This window comes from Diadema antillarum, unplaced genomic scaffold, assembly GCF_040938485.1.
Source record: "Diadema antillarum isolate AM-2024a unplaced genomic scaffold, OU_Dant_1.0 seq00000197_RagTag, whole genome shotgun sequence".
In the NCBI taxonomy this organism is placed as follows: Eukaryota; Metazoa; Echinodermata; class Echinoidea; order Diadematoida; family Diadematidae; genus Diadema; species Diadema antillarum.
The window spans coordinates 424981-442382 of record NW_027271259.1 but is presented as its reverse complement, the minus strand read 5'-3'; the positions used below and the strand labels follow the sequence as shown (position 1 = coordinate 442382).

General features: G+C 37.1%; 1 protein-coding gene across 1 annotated transcript in view; it reads right to left on the bottom strand.

Moving 5' to 3' along the window:
- The window catches only part of LOC139728758 (N-lysine methyltransferase SMYD2-like), a 31897-nt gene extending 26893 nt beyond the window's left edge, over nt 1-5004 (bottom strand). The window contains exon 1 of the mRNA XM_071639700.1: nt 4796-5004. Within this exon, the coding sequence (XP_071495801.1) occupies nt 4796-5004 (209 nt within the window). The remainder of the gene's footprint in view (nt 1-4795) is intronic.
- Nucleotides 5005-17402: the final 12398 nt, after the last annotated feature.

Sequence of the window (17402 nt, the reverse complement as noted above, 5' to 3'; positions counted from 1 at the left end):
CTGATCCAGATTGACAAGGGAACAATGTTCCCCAAATATTTACCATCATAATCATATTCAATCATATTCTATATTTTTATGACCAACCTGAGTATGTATGCCCTATTTTTATCAGGATAGTTACTACTGAAAAATTGAATAGTTTAAAGTGTTTACTTCCATTGATGAAGGGCAGTTTGCCATTTTGTTTCAATAAAAACAACTTGACACAAGAAATATTAATTTTTATAAATAAGCAATACCTGCTGCGTGGAACCCCAGTGATCGAGTAGATATATGATGTCTGTCTAGCAGTCAGGTCATTGATTCGAGCCACACCTCAGTATGTATACCCATGAATTTTGTCGTGGCTATTATTGAAACCTGAATAAGGACAATTTGTGTATCACTTGCAATTAAAAAAAAAATCATTTTACTTAATTTTTTTTATATATTTATATCACAACCATTCCAAATTGGATCTCCATCACTAAACTTTGAATTCCTCAAGTCTTAGGATTGTATGCTTTTAGTAATTCATATAATTGGTTTCCAATCATCTCACTAAATGTTGAAAACTGAATCCCCATTTCTACAAAAAAAAAACTATACCATCCCTTTAATGCTGATTTTTCATTGTGTATTTTGCCATTTTCCCCTCCCCCTTTCTGAAAATTGTTCAGTCAAGTACATGTATTGTTTAAAGTGTCTATAACTCAAAAGTAGCTACAATGTTGGGATGCTTTCTTCAGGATGATTCACCATTTGTGTACTGAGAGACCTTCCCAGCTAGCTACATGCATTCACATGCATTATGTATGAGGATGTCCCATACGTAACGCATTTGTCCCATACGTAACATTATTTCAATGCCTAATGAAAAATATTCCTTTTACTGTTTTTTCTTTTTTCTATGGTATTTAATTTCTCTAAACGATAAATTAGAACTTTCCAAAAGGGCATTAATATAACCTTAGCAATTTCAGAAAAAACCTAAAAAAATGACCTCAATTTGTTACGTATGGGACATCTCATGATAGGACACGAGCCAATTTGCATAATCATTTGCATAATCCCTAAATTGTCATACCAAGTTAAACTATTTGATGAACTTCTTATGTCCACATATTAATCAAATATCATTTGCTTTCCTTTGAATTAATATGAATTTTTATAAATGTCCCATACGTAACGCTGTGTTTCACATTTATGCAAATGAAGCCCTTGAAATTTGCATAAATTTACGTAATATAATTTTTTCCTCCATGGAAATCAAAACTTCAACTCATAAGCTTCAAAATGATACCAAACATGTCAATATTGAGCAAAGATGAAATTTTGCCTTCTGAGGGGACCTTATCTTGGACTTGCCCAATAACGATCCTTCGGAATATCGAACCTTCGGAATAACGAACAGCACCCTTGATAGCAACACCTGGTTACTGCCACCTTCTTTTTTTTTTCCAGACAAGCATCATCATGCAAGAGAGTGCGTTATACAACAACATATTGTACACTTATGAAACTGAAGGGGATCTCAAACACTGCTAGCAGTTAAGAGTTAAAAATATAAGTTTAAATGCTAATGATCATTTGCTAGAAGGAGGTCTAGAAACTTATTGTATACATGTGAAATTAACTTACAACTGTACTTCCATGTAGTTTTCATTTCTTTTTCCAAGATTTTAAGGAAAGATAGCATCTATGACTTGATCTGAACTCAATCATGAAACCTGTATGTAAACATTGGGATCCATGGAATTTTTTGTTCTGTTCCTGCAATGTAATGCCATTTATTAAAGCCAAATGGTACAAAGATGCAATATGGGTAAAGATTGAAGGATTGTACATTTATCACATTATTATATTCAGATTAATCCATCACATGACATGTTCTACAATCAAGAATTCTATATATTATTGTAAATCAAAGACTTTCCTCCTGTCACTATCATAGCGGTAGTGTATGTCACTGACACCGGATAGTGCCTCTTTTATGCATTAATGGCCACAAATCTCACATAGAGTCTATCACGTATGGTGTACCTCAGGGGTCACTCCTTGGTCCACTGTTGTTCCTGCTGTTTGTTAATGATTTTCCGAAATCGAGTAATTTACTTTCCTTCACTCTTTTTGCTGATGACACAAGTGTATTTTATTCTCACCAGAACTGTGCTACCCTCTTGAATACTGTGAATTCCGAAATGATTAATGTTCTGAAATGGGTAAAAGCAAATAGAATGTCACTAAATGTTTCTAAGTGTAATTACATGTTTTTCAGTAAATGCAGCATTAATCTACCTTCTCCTGTATGTATCGATGGGACTGAACTAGTCATGGTTGATTCTACCAAATTTCTTGGTATAATCATTGATTTGAATTTATCCTGGAAGACACACACAGATGCCATGGCGAAGTTATTATCAAGGAATGCTGGTATTATCTATAAACTAAAGTCTTTTATCCCATCCAATATCTTATTTATGCTGTATAATACATTGATAATGTCACATTTAAATTATGGGCTGCTTGCTTGGGGGTCAGCTCCAAGATTGTATATTGATAGGATCTTAAGAATACAAAAGAGGGCCCTACGAACTGTTTTTGATTTGGACTTCCGCTCACACACTTCAAATATATTTTTTGAGAAAAAATCACTGAAAATACATGATTTGTATCTTTTCCATCTTGGATGTTTGATGTATCAAACCTTTGTGAATGAATGTCCTACTGCCCTTTCTGTTTTATATAAGAAGAACAGTCATGTTCACAACAAGGAAAAGTAGAAATTACGCGGTGCGTAATATATGTCCCCGCCGGAAGTAGCATTTAGTAGCAAAATGCACAATATAGGTAAAAAGATGAAGGTCAAAGGTCAAAGAAGTCAAAGGTCAAAATTCTATGTAGAAGTTTTGAAGCCCTCACCTAGTGCCATCACATAAAGCAAACGGAATCGAAATCGGGTTACAAATGGCAAAGGAGTAGCATTTTGTAGCAAAATGTACAATATAGGTCAAAAATCAAGGTCAAAGGTCAAAGAAGTCAAAGGTCAAAATTCTGTGTAGAAGTTTTGAAGCCCTCACCTAGTGCCATCACATAAAGCAAACGGAATCAAAATCGGGTTAGAAATGGCGAAGGAGTAGCATTTTGTAGGCAATGTGCAATATAGGTCAAAAATCAAGGTCAAAGGTCAAAGAAGTCAAAGGTCAAAATTCTGTGCAGAAGTTTTGAAGCCCTCACCTAGTGCCATCACTTAAAGCAAACGGAATTGAAATCGGGTTACAAATGGCAAAGGAGTAGCATTTTGTAGCAAAATGTACAATATAGGTCAAAAATCAAGGTCAAAGGTCAAAGAAGTCAAAGGTCAAAATTCTGTGTAGAAGTTTTGAAGCCCTCACCTAGTGCCATCATATAAAGCAAACGGAATCAAAATCGGGTTAGAAATGGCGAAGGAGTAGCATTTTGAAGCAAAATGTACAATATAGGTCAAAGGTCAAGGTCAAAGGTCACAATTGAAATTCTGTATAGAAGTTTCAAAGCTCCCATGTAGTGCTATCATATAAAGCAAACAGAATCAAAATTGGGTTAGAAATGACGAAGGAGTAGCATTTTGAACGTTTTGATCACACACGGACGCACACACGGACGGACACACGGACGGACGGACGGACGGACGGACACACGGACACACGGACACACACACGTACGGAGCCCGTTTCATAGTCCCCTGCTCGAACTCGTTCGGCGGGGACAAATTACTCAACTCGTCAGCAAAACTTTTTCCATATACCTTGTACACGCACCACCTTTGCACAAAACACTGTTATTTTTTCTGGCCCTAAGCTTTGGAACAATTTGCCAATTGATGTTAAATCTGCCCCCAGTTTATCTGTATTCAAGCAAAGATTTAAAAAACATCTCCTTGCATCTTACGTTGATTGAATCATGATGATAATATGACTTTTAATTAATGACCAATGTGTGTATTTACACCTATTTGAACTGTATGTCACTACTCTCCGTCTTTTATTTCTTTTCCTCTCTTCCTCCCTCCTCTTATATATATGTATATATATATATGTATATATATTGTTTCCCACCTCAGCTCTTCATTCATTTTGCAACACACTGTATATCACTTCCACTCATCTGCATGTAATATTTCTTTTTTGAGGGGACCTTGTTTAACAAGCTGTGCTTCCTCAAGGTACCCCACGCAACATTCCATGTAAATATCAACCTTGTTCAATTTTTTGTAATTATACTAAGCAATGTACTTGTCCCCACAAGGGGTTTGTGACACATGAGAATGGTGTGTGAAATAAATTGAATTGAATTGAATTGAATTGAATTAATATTCACAAAAGACAAGTTTCATTTCATTCAGCAGCAATGGTAATAATGCACTCTCCTCCTCTTCTTCTTCTCTTCCTCCTCCTTCTCCTCTTCCTCTTCTTATTCTTCTTCTCCTCCTCCTCCTCTCCTTCTTCTTCTTCTTCTTCTTCTTGTCCTTCCTTAGGACCTAGACCTTAGATTGTTAGAATGTTACTTGTTTGATCTCTATCTTCTTCCTGGTGATAATTCATGCTTTCTCAAAGGGAAAAATATACCCTGATTTCCGTGCAGACACACTTGGTAAACATGTAAAACCTACTTGAACGTGCGAAGTAATTCATAGCATGAATAGTCATTATGGGGAAATTATGCTGGAGTGTTCTGTACTTCTCACTGACACTGCACTGTGATATTTTACATCTTGGTTAGAACAAGGTAATTCTACACTAACACGAAAAGACATACATGGGGCTAAACTTACCTAATTCTGTCACTCGTGAATGCACGTAAACAATGTCCACATCGCAGTTTAAGTTGCTCTTCGTTTAAAATGAAAGCGTAAGGATATTCCTCTAATACAACCGTCCCAGCATGGATAAGTGTTTTTGCCCGGAGACCTCTGCCTTTCTTGGAATCAACTGTGAAAGCTTCCACAAGGAGTTGTTCGTCGGAGTCAACCTCTGCTGCCATTGTTTACTGTCATCCAACTGAGCTAGCATGCACTGACTGTGTGGTGACTGCAGAATTCACAGCACAGATCCAGCGAGATCGAGACGGGCGGGCGGCGAAGGGAACGCGGCAGCGCAACGGAGTGCGAGTGACGGGGTAGAGACACCAGCCGTAACGTAAACGACACAACAGCAGCACACATACAGACAATCAAATTTGAAAGGGGGGGGGGGGGTACATTGATATCGTTTTAAACTACAACCCCATATCACTGTACGGAGTTGAACACGTCTGAAAACTAAATTGAACTACGAGTATTTATATATTGTATCATGACTCTTTAGAATCAATGTCCTTCACATGAACTCAAAATGACCTCAGGTAAGTACGAGACTGACAAATCGCTGGATGCCATGGTCATTACAAATTCGTCACTTTTCTGACTCACGAAGGATAAAGGGAAGCCGTTTGATGACGTCTACATTAGAACAAAAGAAAAGCAAAAGATAGGCCTATCCACACAAACAACAGCAAAATATGAATTACACATATACCCCCCCCACAATACAATGAAGTGGTAAGTTTCTTCTTTAAAAATATATGTAAAAAAGAACATAAAAACGTTAAGAACGGGTACAAATAACTGCATGAACTCTGATAGTAGGCCCTACCCGAAGGTTGTCGTGAACGAGTGTGGATTGTGAAAGGTTTCTAATGCTAGACTACCCACATACTCGTAGTCTCTGTACAAATAAGTCCAAATTAATCTAGATTTGTTGCTGCTGTTGTTGTTGTTGTTGTTGTTGTTGTTTTGTTTTGTTTGTTTTTTGTTCATTTCCATCTGAGAAGATGGATGGATATCCCATATTCAGCTACACTAAGCTGGTCTTCCATATAGGGTCCAGTTGGATGTGAGGAGGGACCACTTCACCGGATCGGATTAATCGCCCTGCTCTTGATCTTTGCGATGAATGAATGAAGTGGGATCTTTTTCACGTGCACGAGTTGTGACTCTCTCATACACGGGACCTCCATTTTGTGTCCATCCGAGGGACAGAGTGTTTTGCCTCTTGCTAGAGGGGACGGTATGATTACACCATGGAGTACTTAGTAGCTCCATGATTACACTCAACATTGCTCAGTCCAGACTCGGGTTCGATCCCGGGTCCTCAGGATCGTGAGGCAGACGCGCTACCGACTGAGCCAACTCACCACCCTTGTCACCGCCCTTGTCAACTCACCGCAACATGTCAATAAACTTGGAAGCAATGGTTTAACACACCATCACTGACACCATCGATGCCGGCCGGCTTTGGCGTACTCTCTAAAAAAAAATCGAGTGAAAATATTCACTCTTACAGGAGTGAATACAAAAAAAAGAGTGAATTTCGAGTGAATTTCGAGTGAATTCTGAGTGAAAATGCTCATTTTCACTCGTTTTGGAGTGACGTCAGGGATCACTCCAAAATCTTCGAGTGATCCCTGAGGTCACTCCAAAACTGTGAGTGAAAATGAACATTTTCACTCAGAATTCACTCCAATTTCACTCTAAATTCACTCTTTTTTGTATTCACTCCTTTAAGAGTGAATATTTTCACTCGATTTTTTTTAGAGAGTACATTTGGCCTATATTAAAGGAGGCGAGTCCAACATAGGAGGAGGCAAAGTACAACATTGGCCCCCAAGAGGCTGGGACGTCGAAGCGGCGTCCGCGGCGGTCACGACGCCTTCTCCGAGACGTCTTCACAGTTCCGGAGACGTAAAGGGCCTACCATACCCATGACGTCTCGTAGAATAATTATTATCTGCAATCGCCGGTAGGTCACCACGTATCTCCGCAAGGTTCATGATCTAGACGTCGCGAACAAAATAAGTCTCCGCAGCGTCGCGCACCTGATGGAGGCGTTGCGGAGACTTTAGGAGACATCTCTGAGACAAGTCAAGTCAAGTGTGTCTGTCGGAAAATGTCTCCGAAAAGCAAGCAGACAAACAAACGAACATGTTTGAGACGAGTGATAATGATGATGATTTCAAAGGTTCGTTAATCCGAAAAGTGAAATAAGGTTTGTTATGCCGAAGCTTCATTATTTCAAACTACATATGCCTAATTCCGTATGTTCGTTAATACGATCATTCGTGATGTTATTCCCAATTTAGTCTGAAAAGGAAACATGGTTCGTTATTCCGAAGATTTGCTACTATCCGAAAAGCAAATAAGGTTCGTTATTCCGAAGGTTCGTATATCGAAAATAAGATAGATTTGTTAGTCAAAAAAGAAAAATGAAATGATGTGTGCAACGAACACCGACGAACCTTCGGAATGACGAATTTGCTTTAGTGTATTAACGAACCTTGGGAATAACGAAATTTTCACTTTGGGATTACGAACCTGGGGGGAGGGTGAACCTTCGGAATAACGATGTGTAACCACTAGATTCTCCCGCAACTCCCCTGAGAACGACTATTTAGTATGCAGGAGACGTAGCGAAGACTCGAATCGCCAACAGATGCAGGCCAGTGAATTGTACCCACTTACAGGTTTATTTTGTTTGTCGCGTCGTGAGCTTACACCTCTCCATTCTACTCCTAAAGTTGTTATAACGGTTACAGGACGTAATAAAATTGTACTAAAACGAAACACTTCAGTGTCTCGTTCCAGTCTCCTGATCATTTCATTTTAATGAGCAAAATTATTGGATGAAAGAGTATAGGGGGAAAAAAGTGTTCCGTTTTATCAGAGCTAGGCCCACTGGATGGGTTTCAACGGGAGACAACGTGTCATAACTTCATAATTCATCCTCTTTGAGGCGCTGCCCCCAAGCGTGGATGTACTTAACTTTCCATCAACGAGACAACCAAAACAGTAACGATCAATAATTCCACTCCCCCCCCCCCCCCCCCTCCCCGCCATCACCTCCCTCCCTTTTCTCTCTCTCTCTCTCTCTCTCTCTCTCTCCTTTGCCGTTTCTGTCATGCATTTACACTCTCCATAGTCTGGTTTCCAGACCCTTTGCCAACAGGATTCCGCGTACAGCTGGACTCCGCGCCGCCCCGCGACGAAGTCGCCGCCTTTGCCGAAGGACAAAATTAACTCAAACTATACTAGTTTTCGACGTTGAGGGCGTCATTATCGTGAATATCGAAATAGTATGGGCAGAGGGTCTGGAAGCCAGACTACACTTTCCAGGTACTCTGCGTACACGATCTCTCGGGACTCTGTTTTGTTCGAGGTGTATGGTACGCATGTATTAGAGTCATCTACTGAAATGATAACTGCTTGGTAAAACCAAGTAACTAACGGCTGTTATATTGGAATATGTTTAATTTGCTGATTTGATTGACTCTTATAGCTCAAATATCCTGTTTCTTTCTGTGAAACACTGTAGGACTTACTGCTAACTCTTGCTCTTATAGTCATGACTTCAATGCGTGGAGTAAAATCAATGTAACAGAACAAAAATGACGTTAACATAAAATTGGCAGAATATAAGAAATGTGAAGCATTGTGATTTCTAACACACCTGTTGATACAATGTAAGTGTTATCAGTCATGATTGCTTGACTTTTATATGAATTTAGAAGAGGCAATGACAATGATGACAAGCTTTGCATTGGTTTGCCTACACTGTAAAAACATCGGTGTTAGATTTAACACCACGGGTGTTAAATCTAACACCGATCAAACTTCAATAAAGGACCACACCCACAGGTGTTAAAAATGCACTGTGATGGTGTTGAAAAGTGTTCACCTGACACTTCGTGGTGTTAATTTGACACTGTACCTGGTGTTATTTTGACACTGTACTGGTGTTAATTCAAAAATGACACCACATGGTGTTGATTTGATATTTGTTGGTGTTAATATCAATGGTTTAACACCCGTCCAGCTTCAATAAGAGACCGCACCAGCTGGTGTTACTTTGGTGTAAATTTATTTTCACATTTTTTCAAAAATCTAGTATTTTAATGTAAAATTCTTGATCGTCTTGTTTAAATTAAAAATCAACAAGAAATGCAGTTACTAAGAAACTCTTCAAAAAACAGTTTAAAATTTGGAAATGACACCCGGAAATGACACCCGGAGGTGTTAATTTAACATCACGAAGTGTCTGCACTCAAGAAAAAGGTGAAGGACCTGGAGAAGTCCCTTGCTGATGTGCAAAACATACAGGAGGAGCAGGAACAGTACAGTAGGCGAGAGTCCCTCAGGATCTACGGAATACCTGAAAAGCAAAATGAGAAAACAGATGAAGTAGTTCGTGGTGTCGTGAAGGAGCACCTTGACATCGAACTTGGCCTGTCAGATATTTCACGGAGTCACAGGATCACAACGAAGTCGAGACCGGGAGCGAGATCTACTGAAGGACCAAAACCACTCATTGTCAAGTTCAGCACGTACAACACCAAGCGAGCAGTGTTCGACGCCAAGGCCAGACTTCGTGGTACAAGGATCTTCATCCAAGAAGACCTGACTCAACATCGACGGGAACTGATCAACGCTGCCAAGCAGAAATCAACAGTGAAGAGAGTTTGGACAAACGATGGAAAAATCACAGCGTTGCTGTCTCTCCCTGGATCACACGACAGAAAGATCACCATCAGAAACTCCAGAGATATTGAGAGACTGGAATGATTCGAGGTGAGAATCAACATTACTCAAAAGAGCAAGGAAAATAGACAGGATGGGACTAAGCTATCCATGCATACTCTGTAAGAAAATGGTCAGAAATAATCAAAATGCACTTCTTTGTGTTAAATGTCGTGAATGGTGTCACTTAGACTGTTGTGGTGAAAGTAATGATATCTTGGATAGATTGGATATGTACTCGATGCTACTTAGCAGAATTACCAGGATATGATGATATGAAATCAAAGGACCCTGAAATACAAAGTGATATTGACATCTCAAAAACAAGAAAAAAGATCGTTGACTGTCGAATCACAACTTCAATCTGTAAGAGCTGAAAAAGGATTGAAATTATCTCATTTGAATTGTTTGTCCCTGACTAAAAATATTGATGAAATACGTAAAATTGTAGATTTGTCTGATATTGATGTGATGACTCTAAGTGAGACACATTTGAATGAAGAGATACTTAATGCAGAAATTGATATTGATTTATATAATGTGATTAGAAACGATAGAAATCGCATGGGTGGAGGAACTGCCATATATATACAAAATGCGATTCGTTATAAGGCCAGATTTATGTGATGAATCTTTGGAAATGATTTCAGTTGAGGTTAAACCATTGAATGTAAAATCAATTGTTGTTATTGTGTGGTACAGACCACCAAACGCTAATGCACGAGTGTTTGATTTGTGTGAATCTGTACTTCATAAACTGGACGATCTGCAACAGGATTATATCATACTAGGTGATCTGAATTGTAACATGCTTACAGGTCATCAGTCCTGGCAAAGTAAGCATCTGAAAGAGTTGACTGAAGCTTTCGGATTAACCCAAGTGGTATCTTCACCTACACGAGTTACTCTTGATACTTCTAGTTTGGTTGATGTTATATTGGTTAATAACCTGGATAAAGTTGGAAGAGTAGATGTGATTCCAGTCTCATTAAGTGATCATTATATGGTTTTCTGTACATGGGGTAAACAAAAAATGTGTAAAGAACACTCACATAGATTTAAAGTTAGCAGAAATATTAAAAAAGTAGATATTGTTAAATATGCAGAAGATATAAGTAAATTGCGCTGGGACTGTGTATATAATGCCACTGATGTTAGTACTGCGTACTCTGCTTTTGAAAGAGAACTCTTGAAAGTAATAGACCATAATGCTCCACTGAAACGTAAACGTATTAAGAAAAAGGAATCCCCATGGATTACTGATCATGTGCTACAACTCATCAGAGATCGTAATATGTTGAAACGCAAAGCTGGACTGACTAACGAAAAAGACGACTGGGATCGATATAAAAAGGCAAGAAATTGTGTAACAGCTGAAATACGTAAAGCGAAAAGAGATTTTATCACCAATACTATTAAGGCAAGTAACGGTCAATCCAGTGATGTATGGCAATCGCTAAGTTATGTGATGCCTAAGAAACAAAGTCATGAAAGAATAGATGAAATTGAACGAGATGGTGTCCGATACTATGGGAAAAAAGCCCTGGCTGAAAACTTCAACGATTACTTCGCGGAAATTGGAAAAACACTTCAGAATAGTATCACTAAGAACGGCGTTGATTATGTTGATCTTGACAACGACCTGTCCGATCATTGTAATGAGTCATGTTTATCATCATTTAAAGACATAGAAGAGCATGAAACTCTTGAAGTAATTATGAAGATGTCAGTGAAAAAAGCTTGTGGAAACGATGATATCCCAATGTCGCTCATCAAACCGGTTGCTCATTTAATTGTTAAACCTCTTACACATATACTGAATATGTCAATTAAACAAGCCTCTGTTCCAGATGAACTGAAAGTCTCTAAAATTACACCTGTCTTTAAAGGTGGGAATAAAATGGTGATTGGAAATTATAGACCAATCAGTATTTTACCTGTTTTTGCCAAGATTTTTGAAAAGATAATATTTACTCAACTATATGATTATTTGACCAGTCATCATCTTCTCTGCGACTAACAGTCTGGTTTTCGCCCTAATACACTACTCAAAAAAAGTTAAGGACCACTTTTTAATGTGTGTATACAATTTTCAAACCGGGTGTTGTATTTCTAGAAATACCCGAATATGGCTGTCTTGAATCTCCTCAAACACCCTGTAACAATTTCACACATGGGTGGTTTCAGTTGTTGCATGATGTCTCTCGCATTATTGATTCGACTTCCACTGCACTGTTAAAAGTAACAGAGGAATGGCTAGACAAGCTCGATAGAGGTAATCTAGTTGGGGTAGTAACATTGGACCTGAAAAAGGCTTTCGACACTGTTGACCACAAGGTATTGTTATCCAAACTGAAAAGACTGGGTGTCACCGGTAATGCACTGAAATGGGTAGAACACTATTTGTTCAATCGCGTTCAGTATACTGTTGTGAATGGTGTAAAATCCTCCATGAGAGTTATTGAGTGTGGCGTTCCACAAGGGAGCACCTTAGGTCCTCTGTTGTTTGTTATATATGTCAACGACCTGGCGGAATGCCTTAATGAATGTAAGGTGTCTCTGTATGCTGACGACACCTGTATATACACTGCACATAAGAATGCTGAATCTGTGGCCGATACTCTCAACAAGGATTTGGAAGCAGTAAATCACTGGCTAAAAGAGAATAAACTTGTACTTAATATTAATAAATGTGAATGTTTATTGCTTGGTACCAAAAACCGACTAAAAAGTGTAAAGCATTTTAACGTGCATATTGAATCATATGAAATTAAACGAGTAACACATATCACTTATCTTGGCGTTATTATTGATGAACATCTAAATTGGGAACAGCATATTGGAAAACTATCAAAGGAAATAATAAGTAGAATATATTTATTGAAACGGATACGACCTTATATAACACAACAGACAGCATTGATATATTATAAGAGTATTGTACAAGGAAGATTTGACTACTGTGATGTAGTGTGGTCAAATTGCAGTAAAATGATGATTTATAAATTGCAAAGATTACAAAATCGGGCACTGCGTACCATTCTGAAGGTTAATTGGAGGTTTTCAACACAATTGATATATGATCAGTTAAGTATTTCTACTATTAAAATAAGACAGAAATATAGAATGTTACATGCAATGTATAAAATTGCTCATGGGGTTTACCCCCAAAGTCTGCGTGAGTTGTTTTCATTTAAATATACAAATTATTTTTTCAGATGTAATATGTTAAAATTTGAGTTATGTAGATTTTCAACTAATTTCAAACGTAGGAGTTTACAGTACAGGGGATGTAAAGTGTGGAATGATCTCCCAGATAATATCAAGATTATGAGTTTTAATAATTTCAGTTCTTATTTGAAACAGAAGCAGTTCTAGTTTGATATCCACTGCATTATATATCATATTACATCATATCAATTATCATAACGTTTCCTATTATGTTGCGCGATGAGTACTATTGACATTTGTTTTATATCAATCTCTTGTCAATGTCTGTATTTTTTTAAATTCATATGCTGTTATATGTAGATATACTTTTCCTTTTCTTCGTGATTTTTTTTTTCTTTTTTGTTCTTATTTCAATCATCGCTATATATTACGCTGTTACTGAATCTATGTTTCGTTCTGTTATAATGTATACATGCACGGACTTGCAGAATAACAGCCGATGGCTGAGCAAGTTTCCTTTTTATTACCGTGTTGAAATAAAATGAAAATGAAATGAATGAAATGAATGAAATGATCATAAATGAGCACCGAAAATTTAACACCAGCTCGGTGTTCACTATTTAACACCGGACTTTTTGCAGTGTACATGTTCATTCTTTTCAAACTAAATTTATAGAGCAGAAAATAACTACGTACATTGCCCTGACATCGACTCGAGTCGTAACGAATCATTCATGATGACTGTCTGTCAAAGGTAGTCCTCGTTGCAAAATTATCGATCAAAATCTTGTTTGTATCATCACATCGCATTTCGCTACAACGAAGCTGTAACTCGATTGTGGTACCCAGAAAGTCAGTTTCATAATTGTGACCGATAGTAATTTTGAAGAAGACTTGTAGAATAATTATAATTTCATCCACCTACTGAGAGAGATGATGTTTACGGTATGTTTTATTACAGTTATATTCTTTCGTTTTATCCCAAGGAATATCCCATTGAATGACAAAGGACAATATCAAACAAAATCAAATGCAAGTTAGTTATTTTGGTAACCTCACATGCAAGACTCACACTATAATATTGTATTCGTTTACCAACATCTCTGAGTTATCTTCAAGTATAATGACTTCTCATTTACATAAATGTCGTTACTCAAGTTGCATAATTACAGTACATCTATAGAGCTATAGTGAAAGTGCAATTTTTTTCATCTGATTTTTTTTTTTGGTAGTTGTTTGATTGTTTACTTTATTATTCCATTGACCTTTTGTACTACAGCGAACTTTGTCCGAGATGAAATCACGAATGATAATAATAATAATAACAATAATGACTAATGATAATGATGATAATAATAATAATACTGGTTAAAAAATGAATAATAATGATAACAACAATTATAATCATAATCATCATCGTCGTCATAATCATAATCATAATCATAATAATTCACCACACTGTTGAAGTTGAGGAAATTTGAGACAAACCGTCAGAAGTTTGAATTTCTAAACTTTGCGTTTAATTCACGTATTCATTAAGAATGTATCTCCTCGACTTGAATTGTTACTGACATGGCATTATGTTAAGGTTAATGGCATTCTTCCTGTTTTATGAAGGGGGTAAGTCAAAAGCTCTTTCGTTACTATGAATCAAATGGTTTAGAAGTTTCTTTATTTTGTTGTACTATTGTGACAGCACAAACTGTTGGAACTAAATCCCAATCACCGAAGGCAATAAAGATTAGCCAAATCAGTGGCGGATCCAGAGGGGGGTGCAACCGGCGCACGCCCCCCTTTATTTTTCGCTAAAAACAAAAGAAATAAAAAGAAGAAAATGAAATGAAACCCGGAAGTGGCACCAGAAATATTAGTCACACCCCCCCCCCCCCCCTTTACAGAATTCCTGGATCCGCCCATGCAGATCTAACAACAACAACAAAACAAAACAAAAACACAATTACAACTTTTGACAGGATTGTCTTCAAGGAACATAACTGAGATTTTTGCGATATGAATTCACAAACTTTGATGTTTAGGGCAGATTCCCATGAATCCCATTTGATGATCTTACAGATAGAATACAGAGTGCCAACATTAGATTGTTTCAAAATATCAAGTAGCACTCTAGAGTTTTAATTACTAAAAGTAAATGCAAGATAAACTCTGTATTCGCCAAGAGAGTGCGTAGCTATCAAGGCTTACATAATTTTATATTGCATTTTATATTTAAATTACAAAATAAAAGCGGATCATCTCCGTGTTTGGCTCGGCGATAGACAGAAATTTCGCGTCGTCCCCATGGATACGAGCATCCACGGTGTAATAATCGTCGACGGAGGCCTCTTTAGGGTCTCGTTAACACGGTGTTGATTACCAGCATATCAGCGGCAGGATTGTCTTTGTGAAAAGATCACCTCGACTTTTAGAAAATAGCAGAAGAGAGAAGGGCAAGAAAAAGACAGAAGGCGTAGCTCATCACTTTCGTTTTCAGCCTATTCCAACATCCGAACAAGATACACAGTGCAAGCGTCGTAACAGGAGGATTCTGGAACCTATCTCCCATCAATATCCCATCTCTTCATTTTCAGCGACGATATACGAAATTGTGAGTAATTCGTAATAACAATGCAGAAAACAACTACAATATTGTCAACAAAAGTACGCTCATATACTATCAGCCATCCCTGTAGCTCTTGTTTTGTTACCAAGCATAAAACCACTGCGAGCAGCAGAAGTAGTGCGTGGCAATCGTGCTGACAGTAGTATGGTCGCTCTTATATCAATAGCAATAGTAGTTTTAGAAGTGGAAGAAGTATAGATGGTGTTGCAAATAGATATGGAGTTGCTTTGTTGTTGTTGTTGTTGTTGTTGTTGCTGTTGTTGTTGTTGTTGCTGCTGCTGCTTTTGTTGTTGAGGTAGTTGTCAAAGTAGTGATGATACCATAATTTTCGATTTTGATAGCTCTTGGTGAAGAGACCTGTATACACGCGGAAACAACAGCCATGATCGCTGTGGCGGTAGTATAGGAATCTGATAACTAATACCAGTAAAAAATAGTATAGAATTGTTAGTATGAAGGCCTATATGATAAAACAAATAGTAGAAAAAGAAGACGAACAACCAGAAGTTGTTGATGTAGTAGTAATGAAGTTGATGCTGTCCATATCGTTGAAAGAGTTATCTAATATTGCTATAGTTGTCGCTGTTTTTGGTACTTGAATTAGAAGTTAAGCATCAGCAGTGGGTTAGGACAGCCCTTTGTGTAGAGGAAAAAAAAAAACATGACAGAAACAGCAGTGATCGTAGTGGGTAATTTAAAATAATATGTATACACTGTATCTTAGAAGTAATAGAAGTATATAGTTGTTGTTATGTTTGAATATATATTGTTAAAAGTAAAGGAGTTGTTTTTTGTTGTTGCAGTTAGTCAATTGTTGTAGTGGTGGTGATTAGTAGTCGTTGTTGTTGTTGTTGTAGAAAAGTATAGGTAATAGCTGTTGCTGTAAGAGTGATTGTTTACTGTTGTGGCTGTAGCAGTTTTTATATCTAATCCTTGCTTTCGCAATTTTCATCATTGGATTAGCTGTCACAATTCAATTGAAAAGGTATTTATTAGAAAACATCCAATGCAGCCCGCATGCTCAATTGCAGACATTATACACGAATCGGCATGAATATATTAAAATGTATACAAAAATACATTTAAAAAAAGAATATTAACTATTGGACAATAAAGTTAACCTTTACCATTAACAAAACAAATGTTACAATTACAATTTCTAACACCACTATTCTCATTCTCATAAATAATCATTACTGCTTATACAAATAACCTTACTAAAAAAATCACCTTCCTTCTCATCTACTCATCTTCTTCTTCTTCATCATTTTCTATTTTCCCCTCCTTCAACCTCTTGTTATTTCCTGCAACAATATTCAAATTATCTTTATCATAATCACACATATTTTCCATCATAACAACAAAACTACCATTTACACTACACTACAAAACAACAATCAATATTACATTCACCAAAATATATTCTTATCACACAAAATACTGGTTTATATCAATAGAATTGTTCAAACATATCAAACAAAAAAAAAAGCAAAACTTCATATTTCACATAACACAGAACATAGAAAAATGATATGGCAATTAAACTAAGATCAGAAAAGTTTGCTTAAGACTAAACAATTCTGTCAGATTAAAAAAAAAGTGGATATAGAATCAGATATAATTGAATGAATGAAGGGCCGACGATCAAACACATCATTACAAAGAGTAAAAAACAACAACAACAAGTCAACCGTGGTGAATCAACAGCCACATATTGAATGTTTAATCGAAGAGAGAAAGTTTTGGCGTGCCTGTGAAGAGCTGAACTTGAATCATGAAACACATAATGCATGGGCGTTACGATGAGCGATGGTACTGTCAGTGTTACTGTCATGATGTAGCTCATGATGTAGAAAGTTAATCGAGAAGCAAGAGCAGTGGCTTTTTATAGGAGAACAATGTTGTAGCAGTTTTAATACTAAATTGTAGTATTAGAAGTGATAGACGTATGACTATAACCGTGATGAGTAAAGTTACATTTTCCAAAGATATTATGATTTTTCATTCAATATTTCTTGTCATATTTGTGAAGACGAAAAT